We start from the raw sequence: 18,030 nt of genomic DNA on the forward strand, positions 1-18,030 counted from the left end.
TTCTTCCATGATGGATGATGATGACAGCAATGGTGGTAGCTCAGCCTTTGGGCCTGGCTACCCTCTATGAACAGCTTTCAAGACACCCATCGGGGAAGGCAGCTGGCTGCCTTTGCCACACTGGCTGCAGCCTCTGTGACATTTTGTTATGATTGTGTTACTGTAGTCCTGCTCCAGGCCCCAAGGAGCACTGGGCACCGTCCAAACACACACACATTCCTACACACAGAGGAGAAGAGCTGTCTAATTTTAGCCATGACATGTAGGCGAGGGGAAGGGGCAGGCAGGAGGGGGCAGGGTGTGAGAGACAAAATCTCAGCTGCAGTCACCCGCACTGACTCACTCACTACGGCCTGTGTGTGGCTATTGGCTCTCATCGCCTGAGTAAATGACCGAAAAAACAATAGCTGGTGACGGCATCGTAGAGTGAGCTGGCCTTTGGTGTGACCTTCCCTTCATCTTTGCAAAGACCAATGAGGAGACAGGTTTTGTGACCCCAAAAGGGAGATGGGTTGTGTTTGGCTGGGAGCAGATCCCTAGAGGCAGCTGGGGAACCCAGATAGTGGTGAAGCATGACGGGGAAGTCCCCAGCCTGGGTATGAGAGGTCCCATGGAGGGTTTTCATGATGAGGGAAGACACAAAGCTCCTGAGACATCTGTGAAGCCTGTGTGGACCAAAGACTAACTCAGAAGCAAGTTACCTCCTGTGCATGAAGACAGGCTCTCTGTGGCAGGCGGCTTGACTCTCATCAGCCATGCAAACCCCTTTATCCAAGTTCCAAGGAGACAGGAGAGAATCGCTACCTTGGCGCGTTCTCCCCGTGTCCTCCTGCTGCCGCTGCCAGAGAAGCTGCGCCGTCCCCAAGCTGCAGTTGAGTGTTTGGAGAGCAGCTGGCGCCGTGGGGACCCCTCTCTTTCCGGGCCCGCTGCAGTGCATGCGCCTGCGGCTGGGGGCGAGCCGGCCTCAGGGCTGCTCGGAGAGGAAGTGCAGTTGGCTATTTTAACGAGAGCAGCACGGGGAGGAGCGGAGGGAGAAGCCAAGCACTCTCTCCAAACTAGGACTTAGTAGGGGAGGGCTGGCCCGCTGCTGCGGTGCGGCCACTGCCGCCCACTCGGCACCTGCAGGACCCCTGCACCGCTCCGGATCAGGTCACGGGGGCTTTTTCCCTCTATCTCCCTTTTTCTTGTTCTGCTTGTCCCTCTCCCTCACGCTTGCTGCTTTTGTTTGTGCTGGGTGGGGTATGGGAGGGGACGTGGGGGGAGAGACAGCCCTTAGTTTGTAGGTATGGCATTTGGCTCCAGACCACTGTGAAGGGCAGGGGGAGCAGACCCCAGAGTCATCCCCTAGACCCTCAACTTTGCTTCTGTCGAGCACTGTTTGCTGCCAGAGCCTGGAGCAAAGCTGATCCACAGCAGTCCCCAGGGCTCAGGCGAGGCGTCTGCAAAACACAGCCACCATGGCACTCAGGGGTGCCTGGCTGCTGTTTCTGTAGGGTTGCCCTGCCAGTGGTGTATTTCCAGCCACCCGTTCTGCTGCTTTTGTCCTGCCAGTCCATGTGGCATGGGGGTGGCAGCAGGAAATCTGCAAGTAGCAGAGTACAGGGAGCTAGCCTGTGCCTTGCCAGGACCCTCAGTCCTCAGTCGCTTTGCTTTGGAATAGTTTAGGAAAGCAGGACAGATTTGTGGACTCCTGGCATATCCTCTGGTGCTGGTGGCACTGTGATTCCCTTCTTATGCCAGGAGCAGTGGAATGCCCTTCCTGATCCCTGCTGTGGGCTGGAGGGAGGCATGTGAGTCCCATCTTTCTGATCAGTGATTAGTGCATGTTGTGGAGTGCCTGAGGTTTTCTTGACTTCGCTTTGGGAGGTGCAGAGACTTACTAGCCCTGGGAATCGCTGCCTGTGTTCTGTATCTGCCACACTGCAGCTTTGTTGTCACACAAGGTCATCGCCTCCTCCCTAGGGCTGTTGCCCTGGGCAGACACTGTGTTCTGCCCTGCCTGGGGCAGCACTGTGACCAGTAGTAATTTCTGTGCCAGGATTTTGTCATTGTGTGCAGGAGAAAAACTCTGGGGCTGCTCTGGGAGTTTGGATCCAACAGCTGGGCTGTGGGACTGGCCACGCTTTAAATAGTGCATCCCTCCTTGTGAGGAGCAGAGCTGAGTGTACTGAGTGAGGGGACCACCACTGGGTGTGATAATGGGAATCTGCAAAAGAAACCAGGGTCTGAGTACCTAAACCACCAGGACACCCTGGCTGAGGCCCCCGCTTCATGCATGTCACTCTGGAAAGGAAGCTCAGGGAGAGAGAGAGAGAGAGAGAGAGAGAGAGAGAGAAGAAACTCTCCAACTCCTTCCCAGCCTGCATCGCTGGTCCTGCTGATGGGACCAAAATAGAAACTGTGTGGCCAGCCTCTCCCCCAGCCCCTGCTCAGCCTCGGCCCCAGCACCATGGGTGATGTCCATGAGTCCAGGGCTCACCCTCTGCGTTTCAGCCCTGGTTAATTCATGGCTCAAGGCTGTCAGTCTTGCTGTTCAGCTCCTCAGCCAAATGCAGCAACAGATTGTTTACATCAGTGCTGTCAGGTTTCTTGATTGCCAGGAGGCAGATTATTTACTGTACTGGCATATAAACTTCATAACATTATGATGGTGGAAAGTTGTCAAGGGATATAAATGCCCAGAGTCAGCCCAGGAGGCTCCAAGGAGATGGTTTTGGTTTAAATTAAGATAAAACACTGTCTTCCATGGATTTTGGGAAGGAAATCACATTTTTGTAATGGGAACATTACTCTGAATATTAGGGCTGGCAAACTCTTCACTTTATGAAGTCTCTGTGGAGGATCTGAGCTACTCTGGCAGATGTGCTTTAAAACAGATCTCATGTTTACCCTGAGAAAGTGGTGAAAAAGGAGATGGTGCCATGGCATCATGCAGAGCTTGGGGTGAGGTGGGATGGAGCTGCCACGAGAAGGGTGTTGGGAAAATGCTAGGAACTGTATTAGTCTCAGTCCCTTCTGCTCCCAGCCCCTGTTCTTCTCAGAAAACCAAATGTGAGCATTTTCTTGTGGAGAGCCAGGCACGAAGGTGGGACGGCTTTTGCCTTGCTTTGTTTGAGGCATGGCTAGGCAGTGTTCTTCCACCTGGCTCTGCCACTTGGAGAAGCCTACCATGACAAACTGTCAAACTGTGGTGTTTCATTTCTTTGCCTTTCTACAATCGTCCCCCAAGGCAGCTGCCGGTCCTTGGTGTTGCATCTGTCACCCTGACCTGCTCATTTGAAGAAAGCATCTTAGAAGTTGTATCTCCTCCCTGTAGTGTTCCCAGCTCCTGACTGGCTGTGAGTTGTGCTCTTGCTCAGCCAGGTACAAGATGGATACAGAGAGTCTACCCTGATATAGCTGCCTGTCCCTTGTGAAGCAGTGCTGTCCTGGGACCTCCAGGTTGGCCACCCGGAGTGCCCAGTGACACTGACAGTCTTCTGAGCAAGTTGGCAAACATGATTAGATATTGCTCTCATGCCCATGCTCAGTAGCCTTGACAGGGACCTCTATGCATCACGTTCAGGGACCACAGGGCTGGGAGGAGGTCCTTTGCAGCTGCATGCATCTGACCACCAGCTGTTTTCTAAGCACTTACCTTGCTTTCTTGCTAGCAGAGAGGTCTGAATTTATCTTGATCAGGCCCAGGACTCACTGAAAGATAAGCTGAGATGTGTGGCCCTCTGAGTACCCTGCTAGGATCAGAAACTGGCTTCTGCAGCTTGGAGGGGCAACCTTACAGTTGCAGCAGTAATCCCCTCCTCTGCAGAGTGACAGTGCAACTGAGGATGTCCTTGTCCTTGTTCTGGGAATACCATGCTCCTGCAGCTCAGAAGCCTGGAAGTGGCCCATATAGGTGGTGGCACTTGTTGCAATAGTCAAATGTATGAATCCTAAAATAGATGAGCATAGCCCATAGCTCACCTCTCATGGTGCTTTGAAAGGCTCATGGCTTGGATGGAGCCTCTCTATCCCTGTGCTGGGTGGAGCCCCATCTCCTTGCTTATACTGGACCCAGTGTGGGGAAGTTCCTGACTCAGTTTTATTTGTATGATGATAGGAGAGATGACAGCTGGAATGGAAATTCTGAGTAGAAACAAAGTGCACAGTATGGGAATTTGCTGATTACTGCACACCTCACTGCAACTAAAGCCTGAGAGCTGCACCACATCTTGACCAGCATTTTCCCTCCCCCATCTGGCACAGGGGCACCTTCCTCAGCAGACCTCATCTGTGCAGGTTGCTCTTGTAAGGTCAGAGAAGCCTGGCTGGGGAGCCCCAGGGAGAGGAGAGGAGAGGTCAGTGATGATGTGTGGGAAGCAGGACAGGAGAGCGGGGACAGGATCTCAGCAGGGATGGTGTAAGGACAGTAGCATACATGGGAAGATTGAATATCAGAGCACTGAAAGGGCATTGTGGGTTGTGCAAGCTTGGGATGGAAACAGAGGCTGAAGGCAACCAGTGGTATGCCAGTGGGGTGGGAATGAGCAGCAGCTCTCTGGATGGGCTCCTGGGTCCCTCAGTCCCTCCAGTGCCCTGGCAGGGAGGAGGCAGGGAAGAAGCCCAGGAGATCTTGCTGTCACACAGGAGTGCCTATTAATAACACACTTTCCTTGTGGCTGATCTATATGAGTCAAGTGTCTTTGCCAGGAGAAGACAGCTTGTAAACTGAAGTGGCCTCCTGCTCACACTCTGCCAGCTCTAGTGCCACAGCAGCTCCCCAGCACCCACAGCCAGCCAGGATGCAGGAATCCGGCCAGCTGCCATCAGGACAGGTGCTCGTCATGGAACAGGGCGAAGCTCTCAGACTTATTTCCCTGGTAGTCCCGTGGATGGAAAAAATGCTTTCCAGTTGACTAATTGGAGGTTTGCTGAAAGGTCAGGAGGAGCTGATGGTATTATTATGTCCAGACTTCTCTGTGGCTCAAGGCTTGTGCATTTATTATCAGCAATGACCTGCAGTAGTGTCCTCTTGCCTCCTTTGGTGCCAGGAGAGGGGTGCCAGATTTGTCACTGCATGAAGGTAACCTGAGATCTCTCTTGCTTCTGGGCACTGGCAGGAATGGACCAGGCTGCTGGAGGGACAAAGAGAACAATAATGCAGAGGAAGGGCCAAGAGGGTGTGTGGCACAGGATCCTTCTGCCTATCACAGAGAGCCTGTTAAGTATGGTACATGGGAGTTTGCTCTAGGTTAGTGAAACAAAGGAGAATAGTGGAGCTGAATATCCAGATTGTCTTCGTGATGTGGGCAAAGATTATGTCATGGGGAACACTGCATGTTTAGCCCTAAGGGTCAGCCTGTCTGGTTTTGGAATCACCATCACCAAATGAGGGCTAGCTGCTGGATATCTGGAGAGATGATGTCTCCATAACAGCTGATTCACAAGCTCTATGTCCACTGCAGTTACAAGATGCAAGTTTTTCCTCTTAGACCCCTGCTGTGCTTTCCAAGGGTGTTTAGATCTTGATGGGATATGTTCCTGCTTCAGCAGCATCTCTGTAGCAAGGCCAGGCAGGGTGTGTAGGATGCTTCGAGCAGTCTGGTCGTAAAAAACACCCCACCTTTCAAGAGCTCTGATTGCCGATCGTGAGCAGACCAGAGCTGCTATCTCCTTCCTTATTCACAGAAGGAGATTGAAAAGACAGTGTGTATCTGCTCATAAGTAGAGTTGGTATCTCAGTACATGCAGCAGTACTTCCTTACTTTGCACCCTGCAAATGCCAGGCTGCCTCGATCCAGCTTCCTTATCTAACTGAGCCGAGTAATGTGCTCTACAGAGCAGCCACAGGTGCTGGCTCCTCTCCATCTTTTCTCAGTGACAAACAATGGAGATGCCAGAAATATGCTGGTGTTAAGTCAGGGCCTTCCAAGGCTTAGCTCTTTTCGGGCTTCTCTCTGCCTATTGCATGGTTCCCCAGCTGCTCTGCATGCAGCTCTGCTAATGCATATCAACCATGGGCAGTCCCGGCAGTTTATCCATCTGCTTCACCAGCAGCAGCTCTCACACCTGCAGGACACCATTTGGAGCTCAGGTTGGAGGTGAGATGCAAGAGCTGGGGATATGTTCACCCAGCATAACTGAGCTGCCACATGCTGCTGTCATGGGCTGTCGGATGGCAATCTTGTAATAACCTTCACCACTGGTGGTCAGAGCTTGATTCCACGTGCCCTTTACAGACAGCCCTGAAGATAAAAAGGTCTGCAGTCAGCTTGTGCTCAAACATAAATGTCAAACCAAGGTTGTTGTAGCAGATTTCCTCACGAGACTGGTGCAAAAAGGAAGGAAGCTCTGTTAAGAGATCTTCCTGCCCACAGCAGCAGCACAGTAAGCAGTAGAGTAGCCTTGTGCTGGTGGAATATCTGGGGTGGGAGGGAACAGCCATTCAGCTCATTTGAGGTGCCTTTGGTCAGTATGTCTCCCCCCGCAGCTAAAGCTGACCAAAAAAGATCTGTTGCAATGTGCCACATCCTGTGTTCTTGCTTGTGTTTTTTAATATGTTTTATTTGTTCCGAAAGTTTTTAATACCTGTTGGTGATGATGCTCATTGGCAGCCATCTGAACATGATCCAGCATGTGCCAAGTGGCCATGAAGGCCAACAGTATCCTGGCCCGTGTCAGTAAGTGTAGCCAGCAGGACTGGAAAGTGACTGTTTCTCTGTACTCAACATTGAGTACATGAGGCCACACCTCGAGTGCTGTGTCCAATTTTGGGCCCTCCTCCTGCCACTGAGGTGCTGGAGCACATCTAGAGGATGTACAGCTGGTGAAGGGTCTATGGAACAAGTCTTAGGAGAAACAGCTGAGGAAGCTGGAGGCTCATGGGAGACCTTATTGAGCTCTATAACTACCTGAGAGGAGGTTGTAGCAAGGTGTGGGGTCAGTCTTTTCTCCCAGGTAACAAGTGATAGAACAAGAGGAAATGGCCTCCAAATGTACAGGGAAAGTTTAGATTCTCTGATTCTATGCTGTTTACTGTGCATCATCTTGCAGATAATATGGAGAGGGTACATAAATGGAGCACTGCAGTGTGGGGAACAGACTGGAAGCAGAGTCATCAGCAAAATGCTGATGCCCTCTGTAAAGCTGCATGGGCCTTGGGTGGATTGAACCTTCTGGTGACCAAGTACCTGCCTTCATTGCTTGCAGTGGTAGGACTTGAGAAATACTTCTGAGGAGGTGACGCTTTGGCTTTGCTTTCAGTTCAGCCAGGCTTTAGCTGCCCTGATGCTGCTCTCTGGAGGCCATTTCCTTCCTTCCTTCCTTCCTTCCTTCCTTCCTTCCTTCCTTCCTTCCTTCCTTCCTTCCTTCCTTCCTTCCTTCCTTCCTTCCTTCCTTCCTTCCCTTCCTTCCCTTCCTTCCCTTCCTTCCCTTCCTTCCCTTCCCTCCCTCCCTCCCTTCCTCACTCATCCCTCCTTCCCCTACATTACAGAGTACAGGCATGGTGATAAGCCTATAGAAACTGAAGAGCTGGCTTCCTTGTCTGCAAGGGTGGAGGAGACCAAACCAAGCCTTGTATTTTCCAAGAATACAAACTCACCTTTGTATTAATCTATTAAAAAGAGGTACAGCCCAATGTGCTGCTTGTGCTACAAGCACTATCAAAAACTCCATTTTGTCCAGAAGATGAAACCTGTGTCCCATCTTACATGCATTTCCCAAATAAACAGGGAAGAAGCTTCTGATAAATTCACCTGTTTTTGTGGGCCTTGGGTCATTGGAAGTTTGGGCCAGAGTGATGTCCTGAGGGTTCTCTGATATTACTGATCCATAAGAATGTAAAAGAGCATGGTTAGAGAGGAAGATAGAAGAAGGGGAGGAGATGTCAGTCTGCGTGGTGGACAGCATGCCCATGCTCTTGTGGTGGGTAGAGGAGATGCCTTTCACAGCATGGAAATCCTTGAGCGTGGTAGTGATGGTGGCTTTTGTGTGCTTGCAGGCTGCTATGATTGAGTCCCCTGCCTTGGGAGCAATTGAGAGAAGTTTGCTTCTACCAAACTATGGGTTTTGGTGGGTTTTTTGAAGTTGGCCTTGAATAAATCCTCTAGCAGCTGAAGAGAGGTGGCAGCTGGAGGGTGGGAAATGAACCACTGTCTCTGGAGGAGGGGAGCACTGAAGCTAGCCAGACTCAGCTCCTTCCACTCAGGCCTTTGTGTGCTGAGCCACTGCCACTGAGTGTTGCAGTGCCTTCCACCCATGGCTTTCAACAGACTGCTGCAATGTCCAGGCAGCCTGTCAAGCTTTGAGAGCTGGGCAGGGAAAGCATGAGCTTTCCATAAAGTTCTTTCTCCCATGAGAAGGAAGTTCTGCTTAGGACAGATGGGATGATCTTCCTAACTCTCCTCTGCCCTGCTCCAGCCTCTCCCAGTTTCCAGCTCTCCCAGACCTCTTCTACCAAATTTTCCTGCCCTGGTTTTACTGGCCTGGTCAATTTTCTTCTGTAGGACTCACAAGGGCTTAATTTCAATTTGCTACAAATTTGGTGGGACTGATACCTAACTAGAGTGGTTCCTGTGTGGAAACCCGGTGGATCAGCATCAGGAGAGTGGTAGGGGTAATGGAGGTGCCAGGGCTGATCGGCACCTCAGAGTGCACAGGGGTTCTGCTTAGCGGAGTGCAGGGAATGCAGAGGGTCCTGGCTAGGCAGTGACACCTCCCCTGCCATTGCAGCCCTCTGGGCTGAGCTGTGAGACTCGTGGAGCAGTAAAGCTGTGGGGAGCAACACTATCACACGCCTTGGGTAGCATTGCCATGTCTCCCACTCCCTGCTTCAGCCCTCTATCCCTTGCTTCCCACTGTCCCCTTGCCCTGACAGCCACAGCGTGGCCTGGGACTCATAGAGGAGCCTGCTTAATCCCTGGTCTCTGTGTTAACAGCCACCAACCATCCGGATGCAATGGAAACCTTTTTCAGGCGGCACTTTGGGCGGAAGGGGCTGCGGCGCAGCAGCGTGGTGGCTGTGCCCACGGGCAAGGCCAGGCGGCGCTCCCAGGTGGGGCTGCCCTCCGCCTCGCTGGCCCAGTGCCGCCGCGGCTCAGGCACCGCAGCGGCATCCCTCTCCTGCCTGGGGCTGGTCCGGCGTCCCGGCACGCGTCGCCGCTCCAGCACCACGCCGCCCTGCCTCAGCCCCAGGTTTGCCGTGCAGAAGAAGCGCGGAGGCCAGGCACAAGCCATTGATGCCCAGCTGCTGGGTCCCACTGTCCTCCTGGCCAGCCTCCTTCCCACGGGAGAGGAGGGGGACGGGGCTCACTGCACTGACAGCTCCACATCTGAGTCTCCAGAGGACGGTGGTGCAGCAGCAGGAGCTGAGGGGGGCCAGCACGAGCATAGCGCTGAGGAGACGTGGCTGGCCATGCTGCCCCAGCCGCGGCCGCTGCAGGCAGGGCTGCTGTCGCGGGGCCCCCGCTGCCTGCGGCGCGCCTCCTCCCACCGCCTGCCCACTGAGGCCCTGCACGGCCGCGCTGCCTACGGCCTGCCAGGCCGCTACCGCCGCCTCAGCCAGCGCCGGCGCTCCAGCGATGCCCCTCAGCCTGGGCCGCTCCCCTCTGGCCACCCCCGGCTGCTGGCCCAGCGCTGTGCAGGAGTGGCTGGAACCAAGTGCCCCTCTGCCACCCTCGTCAAGGGTTTGGGACCGGAGCCCACCTGCCACACCACCCCGGATGGCTGGAGCCCCCGGCTGCTGTATGTATAGTGGCAGCATGTAAGCAGGCAATGCCTTGGGGAGGGGACGGGGGAGTGTAGACCCAGGTTTGGTGGGGAAGGAGGGAAGAGACTCAGCGCCATTGGCTGTGGCTGCCATTGGTGTCTTGCAGTGCTGCAGGTGTACCATAAGCATCTTCCACCTGGAGCTTGTGGGTTCCTCTCCTGCCAGGCTGGGACCAGAGGAATGTGGTAGGCCTGGTCACTGGCTGGAGATGCACACTTTCTCCTGTTGGCTGGATTTCCTGCTCCTTTCCTCCACCCTAGCACATCTGGGAGAAGCTCACTAGTCCCAAACAAACAGTTCCTTTTATTCTGGCCAGTTGTACTGGTCCATGGAAACATCCCAGGCTCTGAGAGATGCAGGGAGACTGTTGGACAGGTGTTCTAGATTGTCCCTGCAAAGGCAGTCCCACCACTGCAGCTCCATGGACACTCCATGGGTTTTACAATGGAGCTCTTATCCCTGAGGGCATTAACCCAGCAGGCCCATGCTGTGCCTTTTGTTGGGTACAGGCTGTCTAGCTGAGCTGTCAGAAACGTGGCCAGTACTTCTTCATCCCACAGGACTATCTCACAGAAACAGGTACTTCTCAGCCACCTGGGATGGAAATTCACCTCATTTCCAGCCACTTGGTCCTGAGGAGCCTTTTCTGCTGCAGCCTCACGTGTCATCTTAGAAGCAGGTTGTGCTTTGCATATATATTTAATAGCCAGCCCTCCTTTGTCTTCCAGGAAAGCTATTGCCAAATCCAGTCTCCAACACATGGTAGCCCAGCCAAACCCAGCACTAGCCATGAGGAGCGACTCGGAGAGGCAGATACGCAGCACTGTGGATTGGAGCGTAAGTTGTACTGTGTTTTGCTGGGCATTGCACGGAATGGGCTCTTGGCCAAAAAGCAGCAGGCTCTTCCCAGGGTTGAGGCTTCCCAGGTGACTGACTTTGACACATTTATGGCCTCTCCCATTGCCACCAGCTGGTGCCAGCATCTGTGCTTCTGGCAGCACTACTTGATGCTGCAAAAGAGAGGCTGTGGAGGCACAGGTGGTTCCTGGAGGGATGGCATAACTACTCCTCTCCCAGCTTTTCTGCTTCTGACAGCCAAGATCTATTGGCTTGGGCCAAGCAACAGGAGTAAGCCCCTGCTCCTTAAAAGGCAATGCCCCACAGGTTTTAAGCTGCCCGTTCAGATTGTAGAACAGAAGCTGGTTCAGGAGTGTCCCCTGCACTGAGTTTGCCCTGATGCCTCCTCTCAGGCTGATTAAAGCAACTCCCCTGTGCAGGACACTGCAAGTGGTTTGCAGGTCTTGGAGTTGGTTTCCTGGGGGCCTCTTGTTTACAACAGGTGGGACATGGCAGCAGGTTTCTGAGGCTTCCTCTCTCCAGATGTCCCTGGCTGTTGCATGCATCTTGTCTCCTGGCCTCCCCCTCCCAGCATTGTCCAGTATCTTGTCCCTTGCACAAATTATTTTAGGGGCTCAGGTGCCTCTCTGGGGGTTCTCTCAGAGCTTGTGTTGTCTTGTGTGTTTCAGGAGGCTGCGGTCTATGGGGAGCACATCTGGTTTGAGACCAATGTCTCTGGGGACTTTTGCTACGTTGGGGAACAGAACTGCATGGCAAAGCTTCTGGTGAGTCACCTGGGGCCACAAACACGGCTGTGCTGTCACCTTGTGGGGAGACCGCAGAGGCTGCGCTGCTGCTGCGGCTGCTGCTGCTGGGGGCCATGCAGGGGTCTGGGGAGCTGCTGAGGCAGGGACTGTGTCCCTTCTGCCTCTGCATACCGGAGGGCCCAGTCCCCAGTTTCTGCCTCTGCATACCGGAGGGCCCAGTCCCCAGTTTCTGCCAATGCTGGTTCTCATTTTGCAATGGGAACCTGATGCAGGGCTGCCTCTTGCCTGGAGGGTTCCAGAGAGGGTTCCTGGAGGGTTCCAAGACCTTTCAATAGAGGAGAAAAGTGAGCTCTGGAGACCCAGGCCTGTTGCCTCCTGCCCCTGCAGTCCTCCCTCCCAGTTTGTAGGCTCAGTCCTGCTCGTGGTACAGGATATGGAGCACTGATGCCAGCCTCTGCCTGCCATCGTGCAGGTGTCTGCCACTGATACCACCCTGCAGATACCTCCCAGACCAGCTTCCATGGTGCTCTCAGGCAGTGTCAGAAAAAGACAAGTACTGCAGGACAGGACAAGACAGTAGGGAAAGTACCTCCCTGCTCTGTCCCAGGCTTGAGAACATCTGCTATAGGCACATGCTTAGACCCCTTCACTAGATAAGAAGTCTAGGTTGTATCTAACTTTACAGTAGAGCTTGTACTGTATCCCAGTATATAAGAAGGAGGTATGATGGGAGGCTGAGCTTGCCAGACTCTGAACACTGCATATTTTCATTCACATGTATATTTTTTCTCCTCTTTTCTTACCCTTCAGCAAAAACCTCTCTCCAGGCGCAAGTGTGCAGCCTGCAAGATTGTAGTGCATACACCCTGCATCGAACAGCTGGAGAAAGTGAGTAGAGCCTGTTAAGCCCTCCCTGCAGCTTGCAAAACTGTAGCAGCCTTTTCTTGGGCAGTGAAACACAAGAAGATTGAGGAACTGCAATGTATAATTGCAGAGAAGGGTCTTCTGAGGAGACAGTACCAAAATGAGGATCTAGTGATATGATTGGGAGCCCAGGCCCCATTTTGTTCAGTAACCAAGACATGTTTTGTGGCAAGTACCAAACAACTCCAGAGGTTCTGAACCTTACTGTAGTGCAGTAAATTCCAGTAGGTTTCCTTCAGGTACGATGGTTTTACTGGTTCCTCTCCTGTGTTCTTCCTACAGATAAATTTCCGCTGCAAGCCTTCCTTCAGGGAGTCAGGATCCCGAAACATACGGGAGGTGAGACATGTGCCTTCCACTCTGCCCACATCTGCATCTCCCATTTCCAGTTTGGTGGTAAAGACACCAGATGCTGCCAGCGTGTTGCCCATCCAAGTGGAGGCATCATGTTCCTTCCTGCTCCAAGGGGGTGGTACCATAAAAAGGATGTTTCTTTGCAAGGCAGCAGCACAGACTGGGTTTGAAGAGTGAGAAGTTTGCAGGCAGCAGATGCAGAGCATCCGATGGTTTGCGTGTCCTGAATCTGCATGGGAGGAACCTACAGACAGTATTTTTTGGGAGAAATTTTGACCCTTGTGTTGGGTCCTCAGGCACATAGATGAGGCTGTGGCAAACAAGGTCCCCAAGTCTCCTGCAATTTGGAAGGAAGCAGTATGGACTCATTTCTGGCTTTATCACTCAGCCCTGACCTAGGTGCCACAGGTGGCAGTGGAAGTTGCCCACAGTAGTGGTATCAGACCCCTTCAGCCCATGTTGTAATGTACTGGGCATAAGCAGTGGCCTGGAAGCTTGTCTGCTGACCTGCACTGGTGGAAGCAGCTGTCAGCCTTCATGCTTCACCCTCCAGCCTGTGGAGCCAATGTAGCCTGTGCAGTGCTCTGGAGTGGGTGTGGGTGGCTCAGTCATGGGCCATTTTGGCAACAGAGCTGCCCCCAGCACACTCTGTTTGTGCTGGCACAGCAGACCTAGCTGGGGAAGGATGTTCAAACACAGGGCTGCCTGCTTTGAAATGCTGGCATGACATTGTAAAGGGAAGCTTTCAGCATCACTTTAAACCTTCCTTTCTTGCTTTGCTTTTCTTTCTGTGCCTCCTTCCCATATTGCTCTTAGTCTAGCTCCCTTATTTGTGCTTCATTTACCTTTTGGGCTCTGCTAACAGCTTGCTGCCTCTGCTCAATTGTCTGTCTCTATTTTTCTTCTCTCCAGCCTCTACAAATCTCTTCTCCCTCCCCGTTCTTGCTTTTTCTTTTCTCTCACAAACTCTGCTTCTCCATCCTGTCTTTCTAATGCTTCTCAGTTCCTCCAAGGCCTCTTCCTTCCTGTTTCCCTAAAAAGGTGCTCTTCTGGCCTTTGTGGTGCCAGGGATCTCCTTCAGGGTCAGCCCTTTTGCTAGATGTGCCTGCTTGGACCCAGAGCTGAACTCAAGGCATAGCCCTCCTTCTGCTCCTACTGGATTAATATCCGCTAAAGCCAACAAGACTCTTCATCCCCTCCCGTGTGCTGCACTCAGAGGAGGCAACACTGGAGCTGACCCCAACCTCCTGCCACTTTCTGTCTCTCATCATCATGATCCCAAAAGCTGTCAGGAGCAGGATGTTGGGCCCTGTCATGCCAGCCTGTGAACTCGCATTCCCTTTCTCTTTTTGCTTCTCTCTCTGCAGTTTTCCAGCCCATTCCCAGTCCAGGGCTGGAAAAATAGGATAGTATTTAGGACAAGTGTTAGTTCATTACAAAAATTCTGAATCCCTCACAATCACTTCTGCAAGTCCCAGCCCTGAACCCACTGTGAGCCTGCAAGCAGAGCAGAGGTGCTGGCGTGCAGCCTTGCTGCCCACGCTGGCACTGAAGCAAGCTCAGGATTGGCCTGGGGAAAGAGCAGGGGGAAGTGGGTGTGGAGGGCTTTGGTGCTGCCACTCTTCTCGAGGAATGTGGAGTGAGGAGGTTCACTGCTTAGCTGCAAGCACTTCCATCTTCTTCCTGTGGGTACAAACTGTGTCTCTCCAGGGATTTTCACGCCATCCAACAGCACATTTTTTACCTGGGGCATCTGGGCAGAGATGTCAGGGGACAGAGATGTGCTGCTGCTTACCCACTCTCCATTGTATCTGCTTTGTGTGATTCTCAGTCTTCAGTTTCCCTGTCCTCCTTCCTATTTCTTCTGGTTTTAATTCCCTTTTCTTGGAGCATCTTAATTTGACCTCTTGTCCCCTGATTCTTTGGCTTTGCCTTCTCTCAGCGAGTGGGGGGCTGGTCTCTATGAGCAGTGGTTTTGCTGCGAGAGCAGAGGTTGGCTGGCCTGTGTCCATTTCTTCTGCCTGTTTCTGTGTTCCCTCATGCACTGGGCCCTTCACTTCTTTTTTTTTTTTTCAATTTTCTTTTTTTCTTTTCTGTTTAGCCCATTGTTGTCCGACATCACTGGGTGCACCGGAGGCGGCAGGAAGGGAAATGCCGGCAGTGTGGCAAGGTGAGAGGGCGTCTTGGGCATTTTTCTCAGCCTGAAGGAAACCTAAGGTCAAGCCAGAGACACACACAGGGCCTGGAACCAGGGACATCCCACCATTCCTGTTTGGCAGCAAAACCAAGACACGTGCCCTGCTTTACTCAGTGAAGCACTGTGTAACTGCTTCCCACATAGAGTAGTTCTTCCCCTGGGCCCAACTAATCCTGAAAGAGACTGTCTTCCTGACATGCTTTCCTTGAGCAATAAGGACACCCCTACAGAGCACAGTGGCCTCCCTGGTGCTGTTGTTGTGATTGGGACTGTGTGACAGGATCTGGAGGGCTCCAGCTGCAGGCATGCTCTCTTTGTTAATGTCTCCTACTGTTGGGTGACAGGAAACTGCAGGGAATTCCCTAAGCCTCTTGTCCTTTCTTCCATAGGGTTTTCAGCAGAAGTTTGCCTTCCACAGCAAAGAGATTGTAGCCATCAGCTGTTCCTGGTGCAAACAAGCGGTGAGCAGAGCCCCCCTGAATGCCGTAGCAGTCGGTTCTGCACGAATGACCTCTGCTTTCTGCCGGGGCTCCCCGAGCTGCCGCTCGGCAGCCTGCCCTCAACAGCTCCCCCTGCTGGCAGAGGCTGTACTATGATATTTGCAAGCTCCTTTGAGAAACTTTCTCTTCATTGCCTTCCCGTTACAAAATTCCTGCATGGTTTCATCCAGCACTCCCTGCATTGGCATGGGGAACCTGAGAGGAGGAGATTGTGGCTGTGCCCAGCAAAATGAGCAGCTGAGTTTTCTCTCTGTCTTCTCCTTGGCCAGTATCACAGCAAAGTATCGTGTTTCATGCTGCAACACATTGAAGAGCCCTGCTCACTGGGCGCTCATGCTGCTGTCGTCGTTCCTCCCACCTGGATTCTGCGGGTCCGGCGGCCCCAGGTAAGTCACTTCAGCTCTTGGCGCTCTTTCAAAGTTACCACTTGCCCAGTGGCTCCTCACAGAGTTTTTGTGTTTGTTCCTTTTCTATATAGAATCCACTGAAATCTAGTAAGAAAAAGAAGAGGACGTCATTCAAGCGGAAATCCAGCAAAAAGGGGGCTGAGGTAAGATATGAGGGGACTGGGAATGACTTTGTCTTGGAAGGGCAGAGGGACTGAACAGTGAGGAGCAAGGCTGAGAATAAAAGTGGGCTTTTCTGGGTCTGTACTGACGTTAAGGAGGTTGAGCTGGAGGGAGCATGCCTGCTGGCAGGGTATATCCCAGAAACAAAGTTTACGGGGTGGCTGGGATGTTTTCTTCCTCCTGCTTCTAACCTGCATGATGTTAGGGCTCAGCTGGAGGTGGCAGTTTGCATTTCCCCAGCTTTGTTGAAGGATCTATGGTATCTCTTGCAGGAAGGGAGGTGGAAACCCTTTGTCATCAAGCCCATGCCAGCTCCTCTCATGAAGCCCTTGCTGGTGTTCGTGAACCCCAAAAGTGGTGGGAATCAGGTATGGCCTTGTCTGGTATGTCTAAGAAGACATCTCTGTGAGGGCATTGCCATTTGAGTGCTGAGCTGTCATCACAGTTTTGGTGATGCTTCAGCTGCACAAGAGGCCTCAATGCCAGTTTACTGCATAGCAGTTCCTACCTCTGCCAGGCTTTGCCTGTGCCCCCTCCAGAATGGTGTTGTCTTAGCCTGTCCCCAGGCAGGACCAAATGCCTCCTTCTGCTATCCACTGGGAACTCAATATTACCTGAAGTCTTTCTTCTCCCCATAGGGAGCCAAGATCATCCAATCCTTCATGTGGTATCTCAACCCACGGCAGGTTTTTGACCTCAGCCAGGGTGGACCCAAGGAGGCGTGAGTACTGATGGGGGCAGCACCTTTCTCTCCTCCATCCATGTCCCAGGATTCCTCCTGAGAGCTCTTCCCCCAGCTCATAGAGGGAGACATGGATGTGGCTTTGTGAATGCCAAGGGCTCTGAGAGGCAGCTGCTGTGTAACACCTTCAGTAACTCTCCCCTCCTCAACCTCCCTGTTGCCCACAGGCTGGAGCTGTACCGCAAAGTCCACAACCTCCGGATCCTGGCGTGCGGGGGAGATGGCACGGTGAGTCTCCAGCCCCTCCATCCCCTGGTGCTCCTTCTCCCAGGCCTTTCCAGTGCAGACAGCAGCCCTCCTTGTTGTAATCCAGAACAGGACAAACTGGGCACCCTGCATCCATGGTACAGCTGGTAGCAGAGATGCTGTGGGTCCCCTCATGCACTGTTCCAGGGAGTGCTAGTCTAACATGTCTGGATTTGTAGCCCTCAAAAGAGAGCCAGTGTCCTCACTGGGGTTACTGGTACATCCTGCAGCACCTGATTAGAGTGTTAAAGACTGTGAATAGCCTCAATTGTGGCTAAGGAGACCCCATCTCTGCCCCTCTGCCATCTCTAGTGCTCCAAGTCACCTCTGCCTGCCTGCTGGTCCCTGAGACAGCTAATGGTTTCTTTGTACTCTCTTGCTTGAGCAGGTGGGCTGGATACTCTCCATTCTGGACCAGTTACGCATCAACCCACCTCCTCCTGTGGCCATCCTGCCTTTGGGGACAGGGAACGACTTGGCCAGAACACTGAACTGGGGTGGGGTAAGTGATGGGCACAGGAACCCACTGCCTAGACAGCAGGGCTGAGTGCTTCAATCCTTGTTTCAGACATGTGGTTGGAGATTTGCATGGGCTCGTGTTTCAACGTCCTGTAAATATAGACCAACAAATAAGTGCAATATGGATGTTGCTGTTCTTCTGACATTTGAATGGTACTGCATTAGATTATACAAAAGCAATTGACTTTTCAAACTTTGGAAAATTTTTAGAAGGAAGATGTATTGTTTTAAATTTCAAATCCCATTTTGTGGTGCATTCAAGTAGAGTTGATCTCTTCTACATCTTTTATTCTGAGATGCCTTACCAAAGCCTGCTGTCTGGGGTATCTCTCTGGGAGGCAGGCATGAGACTCCCCAAGTCCTTCTCTTCACCAGGGTTACACAGATGAGCCTCTGTCCAAGATCCTATCGCACGTTGAAGATGGGAACATAGTACAGCTCGATCGCTGGAACCTCCATGTGGAGCCAAACCCTGACACAAACCCTGAGGAAAAGGATGAGGCAGCTGCTGACAAGGTGGGACACGTCCTCTCCATGTCTGTTCCCTGTGCTAGAGTCTGCATTCTCTCTTTTGTCACTGGCTCGGGCAGTCCCAGCACTTGGGGCTATGTTCTCGGTTTGGTGTTTCCC

At 52.6% G+C, this 18,030-nt stretch overlaps 1 protein-coding gene across 7 annotated transcripts in view; it reads left to right on the forward strand.

Annotated features, from left to right (window-relative positions):
* The window catches only part of DGKZ (diacylglycerol kinase zeta), a 54,458-nt gene that overhangs the window by 18,842 nt on the left and 17,586 nt on the right, over positions 1-18,030 (forward strand). For all 7 annotated transcript variants that reach the window (XM_071427417.1, XM_071427416.1, XM_071427420.1 and 4 more), the window contains 13 exons: positions 10,474-10,582; positions 11,272-11,367; positions 12,160-12,237; positions 12,556-12,612; positions 14,729-14,797; positions 15,214-15,285; positions 15,594-15,710; positions 15,803-15,874; positions 16,166-16,261; positions 16,532-16,614; positions 16,803-16,863; positions 17,270-17,383; positions 17,776-17,916. In XM_071427417.1, coding sequence (XP_071283518.1) covers positions 10,474-10,582; positions 11,272-11,367; positions 12,160-12,237; positions 12,556-12,612; positions 14,729-14,797; positions 15,214-15,285; positions 15,594-15,710; positions 15,803-15,874; positions 16,166-16,261; positions 16,532-16,614; positions 16,803-16,863; positions 17,270-17,383; positions 17,776-17,916 — 1,165 coding nt within the window. The remainder of the gene's footprint in view (positions 1-10,473; positions 10,583-11,271; positions 11,368-12,159; positions 12,238-12,555; positions 12,613-14,728; positions 14,798-15,213; positions 15,286-15,593; positions 15,711-15,802; positions 15,875-16,165; positions 16,262-16,531; positions 16,615-16,802; positions 16,864-17,269; positions 17,384-17,775; positions 17,917-18,030) is intronic.

Source organism: Agelaius tricolor, unplaced genomic scaffold (assembly GCF_023055355.1).
Source record: "Agelaius tricolor isolate 1412-34295 unplaced genomic scaffold, bAgeTri1.0.p SCAF_5, whole genome shotgun sequence".
Classification (NCBI taxonomy): domain Eukaryota; kingdom Metazoa; phylum Chordata; class Aves; order Passeriformes; family Icteridae; genus Agelaius; species Agelaius tricolor.